The 12,201-nt window shown below is 46.5% G+C and overlaps 1 protein-coding gene across 3 annotated transcripts; it reads right to left on the minus strand.

The window, feature by feature from the left end:
• Window positions 1-1,600: 1,600 nt before the first annotated feature.
• Window positions 1,601-11,971, minus strand: PFDN4 (prefoldin subunit 4). 3 transcript variants are annotated; one of them, XM_002720880.6, is made up of 4 exons: window positions 11,939-11,971; window positions 6,553-6,660; window positions 4,963-5,103; window positions 1,601-1,994 (listed from the first exon to the last, which is right to left on the minus strand). In XM_002720880.6, the coding sequence occupies exons 1-4, from the start codon at window positions 11,960-11,962 to the stop codon at window positions 1,863-1,865; spliced, it is 405 nt and encodes a 134-aa protein (XP_002720926.1). In that variant the 5' UTR covers window positions 11,963-11,971; the 3' UTR covers window positions 1,601-1,862. The 3 variants fall into 3 exon arrangements, with proteins under 3 accessions (XP_002720926.1, XP_051688627.1, XP_089163123.1); XM_051832667.3 differs by having other exon boundaries at window positions 10,813-11,971; XM_089306997.1 differs by lacking the exon at window positions 11,939-11,971 and having other exon boundaries at window positions 4,963-5,105; window positions 6,554-6,660.
• Between the last annotated feature and the right edge of the window lie 230 nt (window positions 11,972-12,201).

Consider the following 12,201-nt stretch of genomic DNA (forward strand, 5'->3'; position numbering starts at 1 on the left):
AAAGGCTACTTAAATAAACTTTAAAAATGAGCTTAAAATGGGAATCAGTTATTGCTCACATCCTAAAATTTCAGTTAAATAAGAAAAACAAATCTGATACATAATAAATCCCACCACCAACCAATGTCACATATTTGTTTTGTATTAGGTTCACTTGTAAATTTATTCCCAGGCGGTTATGTAACTCCACTTCCCAGCACATAACCCCAGTGAGCGCTCACTGTTCAACAGCTAAACTCCAACTATCCTCCTCTGCCAGATCTTCTGTTGGTCCAGGTAGATCCATCCACTTGCCTAGGGCCTGGATCTTGCAAGAGCTCAACACTGACTCGGCTTCTGGATCCCAACTGGGCTTGGCCAATGGTGGCACCCAGAACATCGCGACCCCCGGCTCCATTACGGCAGGGATGTCACAGGCCGCCGTGTTGCTCGCCCAGTGAAGGGGAGGAAGGGGGAGCTGCTTCCTCTCCAGTGGAGGATACAAAAGGCCCCTGGTGGTCATCCTTGGCCACTGTAACCTTGGCTATGACTAAATTACACTAATCCCTTGGCATCCCCGAGGGACTGGTTCCAGGATCCAACACCCACGTAAAAGGACCTGGTATTTGCACGCAACTCACACGGGCACATGCTCCTGTACAGAAGCACCTGTCCCGTGACGTGTGTGACCCGCGTCCCAGTGCAGGCTGGAGGGACTGTCACTCTAGTTCACAGCACTGACCCTTCAGCTGCACACTGCTCAGGTGCATGCCAAAAAATATCATGTTATCCCCTTAGTCACTGTGAACATTTTTAACAATTAAAACGTTTCCCTGGATACTGTCAAGAATGTTAGCAGTTACATATTCTTCTGTTTTTAAGCCTCAATTAATGTTTATAAGCATTTAACCAAAAAATACATATACAGCCTTGAAGACTAAAAAACACTTCCTCTAATACTATGTATATTAATCCTAAAAATATCCTCATTCTCCCATTGCAACCCTTCTACTGGTATCTCAGCATATCAGTGCCATCTGCTGGAAAGGTAACAGAATTAGGCCTTCCAAATTCCAATATCTGTGTCTTTTTGGGGTGGTTGAGTAGGGAGCGAAGGTACTGTTTAAGAAGCCTTACTCTGAAATGCACAGCTGCTGAACTCCCACACCATCATCAGTGCGAGCCCCATTAATGACACAGCACTGAAAGCCTAAAACGGATCATTACACATACAAAACACAGAAAACACCAACCACGCCTTCTCACGGACACACCTCCTGGTTTCCAGTGTTCTGCTCTGCCTTACTCTGACGTCTAGGTGTAGTTAGTGTGCCTCAATGTGCCTCAGTTTCCCCGATTCATCAACATCAATTATATTGATAGTTTTGTAAGGGATGTGAAATGTTTAAATATGTTACATAGATTTAAATATGTACATTTATGTTTTTTACTATGTGACAAAGGTTTAGTTTTGAAATACGCTGACAGATGCAAGATTGTACATCTTTATGTGGTGCAGTAGATAGCAACTGAAATCAGACATAAACAGGACACAACTGTTAGATTTTCTTATAAATAAAAACTAATAAATATTCTAAATGATAATATAGAAACATAAAAGGTTGCTTAACTGATTTTAATTACATGACATAAAGCCCCTAGACTTTATATAATTGTTATGCAAAATACATAGATGAATACTGTCTTCTTTTAAAAATATAAAATAAATAAGCAAGACATGTGAAAATAGGCAAGTTTCCATTAAATAAATGAAAAATTTTAAAAAAGAAAGTTTCCTTTCCATGTCATTTGAAGAAGGGAAATTATCATTTTAAACAATATTCAAGTTTATTAAACAAATTAAAAAAAGTTTTATAAAATGTTTAACTTTCATCAGCTTCAAGGTTTATGTTGCTCCCGAATTTTGCATATAACTGAACTTTCAAATCTGCTAACACTCGTTGAATGGATTCCACTCTGGATTCTAAGGCGTCAATTTCTTCTTGCAAATTTTTCTGGAAAAAAATAATTTAAATTAATTATATTCAAATGGATGATTTCTGAGCATCTGTGTCTGAAATAATACTGGGAATGATTTTAGTTCAAGTTCTAAACTTGGAGAGGGAGCTAAATAACACCAACAATTAGATCTAAACCAAAAATCAGAATTTAAATTCATGGCCCATATTTACTCACCACAGAACAAAGCAAGCTTGTTTTCTCAGTTTTTGCTGATCTAAAAACTCTAATAGCTAAAAAAATTCCTAAATTATCATATTATAATACACTAAGAATCACACAAAAAGACTTTAAAACAGTTAATCATGGGTCTACCTGGTTCTAACACAGCCTCTCCCAACTTACAAAATAAGTACAAAAATAACTAGGAAATTAGAGGAAATGACAAAATCACAATACCACCAATCAGTAAGAGTAACAACTGATGGTCACACACTCTGAGGCCTCTGGAGAGAAATGGGGAGAGAGGCTACAGGCGCCTCATTTTTAAGACTGGGCAGCTGTGCCCACATGAAACGTCACATGTTCCTTCCCGACTAAGACATAAAGCAAGATTTTCCCAAACTATGACTGAGAAAATATGAAAGCACAGAAATGGCAATCTATTACCTTTAAGACAAAAGATGACTACTTAGTACCAGCAAATACATTCTTCTTTTAGAAATTTGGCCAGTGGTTCTCAAAGTGTGGTCACCAGATCATATCCCATGGGAACTTGTTAGACCACCGAGTTCTGGGGCCCTATCTGAGGCCTCCTCAATTAGAAATTCTTTGGGTTGGGCCCGACAATGTGCGAGCTCTGGGGGTAATTCTGATTAATGCCATATCTTTGAGAATGGCTGCTAGAAGGAATAAGATGTACAGCTTTAGCTATTATGAAGAAGATAAAATTTCTATACTTAAAAAACCCAGCAGGGGCTGGCACTGTGGCACAGCAGGTAAAGCCCCAGCCTAGAGGGCCAGTGTCCCATTTGGACACCAGTTCGAGACCCAGCTGCTCCACTTCCAATCCAGCTCTCTGCTATGGCCTGGGATAGCAGTGGAACATGGCCCAAGTCCTTAGGCCCCTGCATCTGCATGGGAGATCTGGAAGAAGCTCCTGGCTTCGGATTGGTGCAGCTCCAGCCGTTGCAGACAAACTGGGAGTGAACCAGTAGATGGAAGATCTCTCTCTCTCTCTCTCTCTCTCTCTCTCTCTCTCTCTGCCTCTCTCTGCCTCTCTGCCTCTCATTATGTAACTCTTTCAAATAAATGTTAGGACCACAAATCCAAACATATCACCCTTTCTCAGACCCCCTAAAAGGGAAACTAAAGCCCACAGGCCAAATCTAGCCTGCAGCTTGTCTTTCTGAAGTGTCAGTGGAACACATTCAGAGATCAACTTCCACAAACGTGCGGTCACGTGGCCCACAAAACCCGCTACACCTACATGAACCTTCCTGCCCCTTACACAAAGTTTGCTGACCCCTGCCTAAGCTAAGGACAGCTTCTTCAACTGGATTGAGTTTTCTAAGGTCTGACCATGATTTCAGATGCTCTCTAACCTCCAGCAAACAAGTCATATTTTGTTGTCCCCTGTATCCCCAGTTCATGGCAGAACCCGATACAGAGTGGGCATGTGGTACTCCTGAGATGGACGGAGGACAAAGGAAAGTTCAGTATCTACGTGTGTTCTAAGGGGAGGGGCATTCACGATAACTGCAACGTGAAATGCTCCCAATAAAAACATCTCAGAGTGGTTAAAAAAAAAAAATCACAAAATTCCACTGTGGCCCGGGAGTACAGTGGAGGATGGCCCAGGTCCTTGGGCCCTGCACCCACATGGGAGACCAGGAGAAGCACCTGGCTTCTGGCTTTGGATCAGCGCAATGCACCGGCCGCAGCGGCCATTGGGGGGTGAACCAACGGAAATGGAAGACCTTTCTCTCTGTCTCTCTCTCCCTCACTGTCCACTCTGCCTGTCAAAAAAAAATAAATAAAAATAAATAAAAAATAAAAAAAATAAAAAAAAAAAACAACCAAAAAAAAACCCTAAACTTAAAGGAGACATACAAGGTTTCTGCATGGAAAGAGCCAGGAAAAAAGTATGTTTGTCCAAGGTTTGAAATGCAGGCTTAGCCCTGCTTTTTATGGCATCTGAAAAAAGGAGACTGGCAGTGTAGGTAATATTTAAGTTAATTAAGCAAAAGTCTTAGGCAGTGATTAACTCCACCAGCTCCTCATACACAAACAAGATCACCTTCTCATATAGAGCTGAAGCACAAATTACTCGGAAGGTAATTTCATATAATGCATCAAATGTTTCAACATTACACATCTGATTATTTACCTAAAACAATTTTCTAAATGTAAACAGATTTATGTACAAGAATGATCACTGTAATATTACTGTAGCAATATTGGAAACTCATGTTAACCATATGAGCACAGGGAACCAAATCAATGTTCATCAACACATTACAGAATCAGAAAAAATGTTTTTAAAGTGTGAGTGCCTGGTCCCAAGCAGGTTCCCAATGAATATGAGCCGGATAAGCAAACACTAAAAAGAATGAGAAAAAGCTTCTATTTGAATGTTAACTAACCAAAGTGCAAAGCAAAACAATGCAGAGAGAGAGAGAGAGAGGGAGAGAGACCATGAAATACATGATATCATGGATAGTTATCTTTGGGTGTTGGGATTACAGGGTCCTGTCTTTCCTACTTTATAATATACACTACACTTTCTAAATACTTTTCATTTAGAGCAAAGTTCTGGAGTCAAAAGAATCTGACCCTGAGTAAACCCCATTACCCTTCTAATCCTTTATTCTTCATCTCCCAGTTGGGATCATTGTTAGTATTAAATAAAATCCCACTGGCAAAGCATTCAGAGAATGCCCGGGACATCAGCCAGCATTCCCCATTCCCTACCCCTATAATCACAAGCTCTTTCTAATGACATCACTAACTCCATCAACATACCTTTGCCTCTTCTAACATTTCCTGTGTTTCTTCTTGCGAGTGGCTGATGAAAACGTCACCGATCTGATAAGGAATCATCAAGCAGTCATCCTCTGCAAGCATGATGTCGTCACAGGCATCTTCTAAATTTTGGAGTTGTTTCTACAAACACAAAGTAAACAGCAGTGAAACTGCACTGGAAATTCCGTGACAAAAGCTACAGGCCAGGTTTAATTTGGGGATGCCAAGTCCCTGCGGGGCCCTTTCACAAAGGTACTGCCACACTAAAATAATTTAATTTCGCACATTTTTAGATGACATTTCACAGCAAGCACTTAGGAGGCTGCACACTGTCCTCTTATTCCTGACTGTTGCGAGCATCCTGGAGTGGCAGCAGGTGCCCACGGTCACTGAAACGTCTCCTACTGTAGGAATCTCCTTCCTGGGGAACTCTGCCTTCCTATGAAATAAAACCATAGAAAGCAAAAACCTTCCCCAGCCTTCCTAGTCAACAGGGTGTAAACAAGTAATAACTTAAATTCCACTAATCAAAACTGCATGGATTGGGGCTGGCGCTGTGGCATAATGGGTAAAGCTGCTGCCTCCAGTGCCGGCATCCCATATGGGCGTCGGTTCAAGTCCTGGCTGCTCCACTTCCAATCCAGCTCTGCTATGGCCTGGGAAAGCAGTGAAGATGGCCCAAGTCCTTGGGCCCCTACACCCACGTGGGAGACACAGAAGAGGCTCCTGGCTCCCAGCTTCAGATCGGCCCAGCTCTGGCCATTGTGGCCATTTGGGGAGTGAACCAGTGGATGGAAGACTTATCTCTATCTCTGCCTCTGCCTCTCTGTAACTCTACCTTTTAAAGAAATAAATAAATCCTAAAAAAAAAAAAAAAAAAAAAAAAAAAAGTGCATGGACTGAGGGCAGAGTATGAGAGGGACAGCTTCGTCACTAAGGAGGCTCTGAGGTCAGTGGAGCCAGCATCAAGGCTGATCCTCCTCCGAGACAGTTTCAGGACTTGCTCTTGGAAGCTCAGCCTAGAGTCAAACCCCTCAAAACTCTAAAATTATTTCACATCCCTTCAAAAACGTCTTTCTACTGAAACTTACCTGCTATGTCATATGCAAACTTTTGACAGGAAGTGGGTAGTAGATAATTTGCTCTGTAAGGAGTCTCACTAGCTGCTGTGCTACTGCCTAATTTTCAAATACTTCTCAAGTCTGCCCGTTTCCTTCCACCTCCACCAACACCCTCCTGTCCAAGCCCTGGGAGCCCAGGTCAAAAGCACGGCTAGTTAAGGGAGGAAGGAGGAAACACCACTTGAGACAGTAGGGCTTTGATGGCTGGAGTCCAGGGGGAGGCTTGGGGTTTTTGAATGCAAAGGCGTATGCATGACTGAGCAACACTCTACAGTAATCTGACAGTTGTTGGGTACGTTTTGCCACAAAGAGATGGAGGCAGGACACAGGTGTATGGTGCACGGAGTCAGCTGTCAGAAGAAGAGAGGAAGGCGGGGGCTTAAAAGAGGTGGTGGAATGTAGAGGTCTTGGCAGTGATTAGAGAGGGAAGAGTAAAGAGAGGAGAAGCAGAGATAAACATTTTTAATACCTTTTTTACTTCTATTTCTTCCTTTAGCTCTGTGATTCTACTCGTATTCCTTGCGAATTTGTTTATCTTTTGTTGATCTTCAAAAGTAACATTGACATCTTCTGCAGCCTGAAAAACATTTTAATTTTTGTAACATTTTAATAGAGAAGTTAGAGGTTTTTATCTGGCGCTCAATAATTCAATAAACTATTGCTCTCATACAGTGAAGAATCACATCATATAGAAATGCCTTATTTGATTTTTCAATGACCTTAAGATCTGTTCATCAATCTGTAATCTTTCCCAGTATTCTACCGCAAGTGCCTATGCTACAGAAACATTTTACTAACCCTCCTACGCAAAGAAAAGCCAACCTTTAGCCAAGAGTGTGCCTCAAGCTGAAACATTTTTTCGGCAAATAAAAAAGTCACAGGATCAAATAATGTTGGGAAATGCCTCATAGTTTTTGTTTTTTCTTAGTCAGGACTTACTGTGGTGATCAGAAATCTGAGTCTTTAACCCAACTGCTATATTGGCCAAAGAACTGCATTTCAGTGGTTATACTCCACATGCAGCAAAAATACATTCATTTTAATGTAGCATCTGCTTACATGTGTTCATTAATGTGGTAAAATTCACTATAAATGTGAAAACTGAATGCTTAATACTAAAAATTTAATATATACAATAATCATTGAATATGACTATGTTTGAGTATTTATAATACTTGGGGGGCCGGCGCTGTGGTGCAGCAGGCCTGCGGTGCTGGCATCCCATATGGGCGCCGGTTTGAAACCAGGCTGCGCGTGCTCTCTCTCTCTCTCTCTCTCTCAGGCTGCACGTGCGCGTGCTCTCTCTCTCTCTCTCCACCTCTCCTCTCTCTGGGTAACTCTGACTTTCAAATAAATTAATAAATCTTTAAAAAAAAAATTTTAAAAATGAAGTCATAGGCTGGCGCCGTGGCTCACTAGGCGCCAGTTCTGTCCTGGTTGCTCCTCTTCCAGTCCAGCTCTCTGCTGTGGCCCGGGAAGGCAGTGGAGGATGGCCCAAGTGCTTGGGCCGTGCACCTGCATGGGAGACTGGGAAGAAGCACCTTGCTCCTGGCTTCAGATCGGCGCAGTGCGCCAGCCGTGGCAACCATCTGGGGGGTGAACCTACGGAAGGAAGACCTTTCTCTCACTGTCTAACTCTGCCTGTTAAAAAAAAAAAAAAAAAAAAAAAAAAAAAAGTCATACTGGCAAAAGATGAAAATAAGTTTAAAAGTTAGATGATATGTCAATTGGAGCAGCGGATTATTTAGCAACATTAATGTCACAATCACATTAAAAAATACTTGGGTGACATAATTAACCATGAAAAAATAAAAATAATAGCTAACATTGACTGAACGCTCCCTGTGGATCCAGACCTTTCTATGTGCATCACCTACTCCGCTAACCCTCCAGTCTCAGCAGGAGGGATTCTCACTCAGCACTACTGCTTTACAGCTGGAGAAGCTGGGGCACAGCCCACGGAAAGCCACACAGTCAGCAAGTGGGAGCGCCTGACTTCAACCCAGGCAGCCTGGCTTAGAGGCCGCAGACAGGCCCAAAGGGCTCTTGGAAACAGAACGTGGGAGCATGCACACGTGTATGTGTGTGCACAGGGACTTACACATACTTAGGAGGGGCAGTGGAAGTCCTCTGCTTTCATCAGATTCTCAGAGGGGATCTACGTATTAAATAAACAAGTAAGCAGAGTCTCCCTAGGGTTCCCATCATTTATAAAATAGAAGCAAGAGAACCTGATTGTAGTATAAAGAAAACTGTGTATATAAAAATAATCCTGAGTTAATTTATTGTATATATCAATATGACAGGTTATATGCATTAATTACATACAAATGTTTATGTGTGTAACATAAAAGTAGCCTCAATAAAGACTGCTGGCTCTTTTGCCAGCAACAGTGAAGGGTTCACAATATCCTGTCCTGACCTTCATCTGGTCTCTCTCGACCAGTGACACAAGATACACGCCTTTATTTCTCCAGAGGTTGAAAGGCAACCTGCAGTCTCAAGCAACAGAGCTCAGAGGTCAGAATTTCAAGGCAGACACCTAGAACCTGGCCCTGCCCCTCATCAGGCCTCCCTTTCCACTAGACAATTGCACGTGGTCAGGATCTGCCTGACACGCAACTGCTTCTGAATCTAAATCCTGCTTGATCAGATTCAAGTCTGCAGCTTCTGAAAAGCAGTAGAGAATCCAGCTCTCTGCTTCCCACCTTCCCACTGCAGCCCCACCACACAGCAGCCACCAGCACTCTTGGCCCCTGGTGTCCAGTTCTTTACCTGGCTTTCGCACTGGGGTGAAGGGCGGAAGTTGGGTGCATCTGCAGGCCACTCATCGGGGTGGCTGACAGCACAGTTAACATGTTCTGTTTTAACCCTACTGAGCCAAACACTCCTACTTTTCCTGAACTGCCTTTGGGCACAGACAGTTCCTAACTGGGGTCCACAGACACTGAGAGGTCAGGTCACCCCCTGAGACTCTGTGCCCAACAGTGTGTGCAGGAAGTGTGTTTTTCGAGAACTCAGATTCTCAAAGCAGCCACAGTAGCAGGATAGGGGCTCCTGCCTCAAGAGAAGCCACCTCTGTTACCACACTCATGAAGGCAGGAGCTCTTGGAGGAGGAAGTTACTTTGTGATACCTGAGGCCACAGGGGGCACAGTCAGAAAGGTTCCAATCCAAGCACAGGAACCTCGGGCAAATCACTCAATTCTTTGGAATCACTTCATGTTTTTAAAATGGAGAAGTCAGTTCCCACCTTGCTGGGGTGAAAAAATACCCAGGGCCTGGGACCAACAAATGAGAGGTCAGCACTTATTTTCCTCAATATTGCGAACCAAAAATCATTTCAAAGGAACAAGAGGTCCACCCCTAGACTTGTGCTAGGCCTAAGAAAAATATGACAAGATACAAGGTGAAGGGTTAGGGCAGGTTAAGCCGGCATCCGACATAGGTGCCGGTTCAAGTCCTGGCTGCTCCACTTCCAGTTAGCTCCCTGCCAACGTGCCTGGGAAAGCAGCAGAAAATGGCCCAGCTCTGGCCATTGTGGTCAGTTGCGGAGGGAACCAGTTGATGAAAGATCTCTCTGTAACTGAAAATTAAAATTCCCTGGGCTCCGACTATGCCCTTTTCCTGAAATTAGCATTTCATGGGATTTCAGGAGGAAATGGAGCCATACTCAGTCACGCCCCACATCAACCATGGGTGTCACCCAGATTGCACTGACAGCTGCGTCCTCAGAAAGAAATTCTGGTTAATTTCATTCCACTTTTATTTTCATTTCTGAAAGGTGCTTACCAAGTCCATATGATGTAAATTTTTGCTTTGTGTTTTGTTCACCTTTCATGCATACAGCTACTCATGTAGCAACTATTTAGTATTTCCTAAGCGCCAGGAGTCATAGTCCTACCTTCCTGAACACCAACAAGCCTCCATGGTGGAAGAGGCAGACAAAAACAGGGTGAACAAGAGAACATTACACAGTGATAAATGTGACAGTAAAAATAAATTCTATTAGGGGCTGAAGGTTTTGGGGAGCTGGGGAGTGAAAGCAGCTTCTTTCGAGAGAGGTCAAAGACTGCCTTTCTGAGCCTGGGGACATTCGTACCTAGGAGACCCCTTCAGCCAGGAAGCAAGCTTAGGAAGCAGACGTTTAAGGGGGAGAACTGTGCCATCTCCACTAAAGGTTCTCACCTGCGAAGTCATGACTAGTGGGAGGCAGCTAACATGTAGCCAGCAAAAAGCACTCCAGGTTGCAAAGGATACACTTTTTACTAAACCCAGAGGGGAAACACAGACAGCTCAAGCTCCAAAGACCCTTCATGAACTGGCCACTGCCGGTCCCTCACCATGTTTTCCCAGCCCCTACCCTGTCTGCCTTCCTTTTACCAACTGCACAAGGTTCTCCCCCTCTGAACCTCACTTCCTCTGCAGCTCTGCCCTTCCTCCTGTGTAATCTCAGACCTCGGCTTCAAATGACACCTCCTCTCGGCTTCCCTCAGTTCTCGCTGGAGGTGGAAGCGAGTTTTCTGAGGGACAATCTCGGTGCTGCCTGCTTCTCTCCAAGAGCCTAACAAGCGAACAATACAATGAGGATGCAAACTCCAAGCGCTCATCACTGTCAGTCCCTTAAAACGGACTCTGCTATGTGCCCTGATCAAAAAACCGCAGGGAACGAAAAAATAAAAAGGGTGGTCCCAGAAATGCTGCGCTCAGGGTTCAGATCATCCTCTTACCATTCTCTCAAATGCTCACTTGCTCTCTGCATTCCACACCCCACCTCCGCCGGCCGCACCACTGCTGGTATCCCCCGTGGAATGAAAGCCCGCACTTAACAAAGGACCCAATTTCACCAAGCACAGGTGAAGCGAATTTCACGTTTCACGCTTGTCTCCATCTCCCTGGCTCTGGGGCCCCTACTCAGGTGCTCCGTAAGCATCTGAGGGGGCAGGGGCAGGCCAGGAGGGTGAGCCCTTCATCCCCAGCTGCAGAATGGGACGGCTGGGCGCCTCCTACACCAGGCCCAGGCCCAGGCCACATGGACTGTGCGGTGCTGGGCAGTCAGAGAGCAAAAGACGTCCTAACGTGGTCCCAGGGCTAGGACGAAGGCAAACGCGCCCAAGACCGGGGGGTCCGCAGCAGAGACCCCCGCCGCAGTTAAGAACGCCACAGCTGCAATGCCTAATCCCTGATTTGGCCTCTGCGCTTCGGATTGCTCGTTTGCCAAATAAGGATCCAAAGCACCTCCCAGAAGAGGAGCCCAGGAGGGAAATGGATCAGATGCCGAGCTCCAGCCCTGCCCGGCAGCTGAGTCACTTGGGAGCCACTAACCGCCGCCGTCTACGGTTCCCCATCAGCGAGGAGGGGGCGCTCGGACGATAATCGGCCGGCGGTGAGGCCCCGACGGGAGACGCAGGGGCTGGGCGCAGCCACCCGCCCGTACGCGGACGCCGGGCCCGCTCCGGCCTCCGCCCGGCCGCGCGCTCGGACAGGTGCCTCCCCGGCCCCCGGCCCCCGGCCCCCGGCCCCCGGCCCCCGGCCCCGGCAGCGCTGCCGCGGTACCCAGGTGAAGCCCACCTTGGGCGTCAGGCCCGCGGCTGCCATAGGCGGTCGCTTGCCGCTGCCGGGGGCAAGACCCGGACCGCTGGAGTCCCCAGGGGAGAGGCGAGAGGCGGCCCAGAGCACCCCCCAGAGCCCCGGGGCCGGGGGCGCGGGCGGGCGCCGCAGCGGCACCGCCCTGACGGCTGGTGGCCTCGGCCCCGGGACCGCTCCGGCCCCCAGGGCTGCGCACCGCCGGCATCCCACGCCCGGGCCCCCGAGACCGACCCCGGCCGCCGCCCGGTCCCCGGGCGCCCCACTCACCGCCTTCTTCATGGTGGCCGCCATCTTGGGACTGGACTACGGGGCGAGGCGGGGAGGGCCGCAACGGTGCGGTCACCCGCGGGCCCCCTCTCACGCCCTACCGGCCCAGGACTCCCAAAGAAATCCAACGCCGTCTCCTCATCCCCTCCTGCTGGGCCTCCGACCAATGATTCCTCACGGCGGGCACTCGGGGAGCAAGCGTAACCTGGGAGGACTTGGTACATGCCAATTAAAGAGACAGGCGTCTCCCTGGGGGCGGACAG

Source organism: Oryctolagus cuniculus, chromosome 11, assembly GCF_051225735.1.
Source record: "Oryctolagus cuniculus isolate XC-2025 breed Fujian yellow rabbit chromosome 11, ASM5122573v1, whole genome shotgun sequence".
In the NCBI taxonomy this organism is placed as follows: Eukaryota; Metazoa; Chordata; class Mammalia; order Lagomorpha; family Leporidae; genus Oryctolagus; species Oryctolagus cuniculus.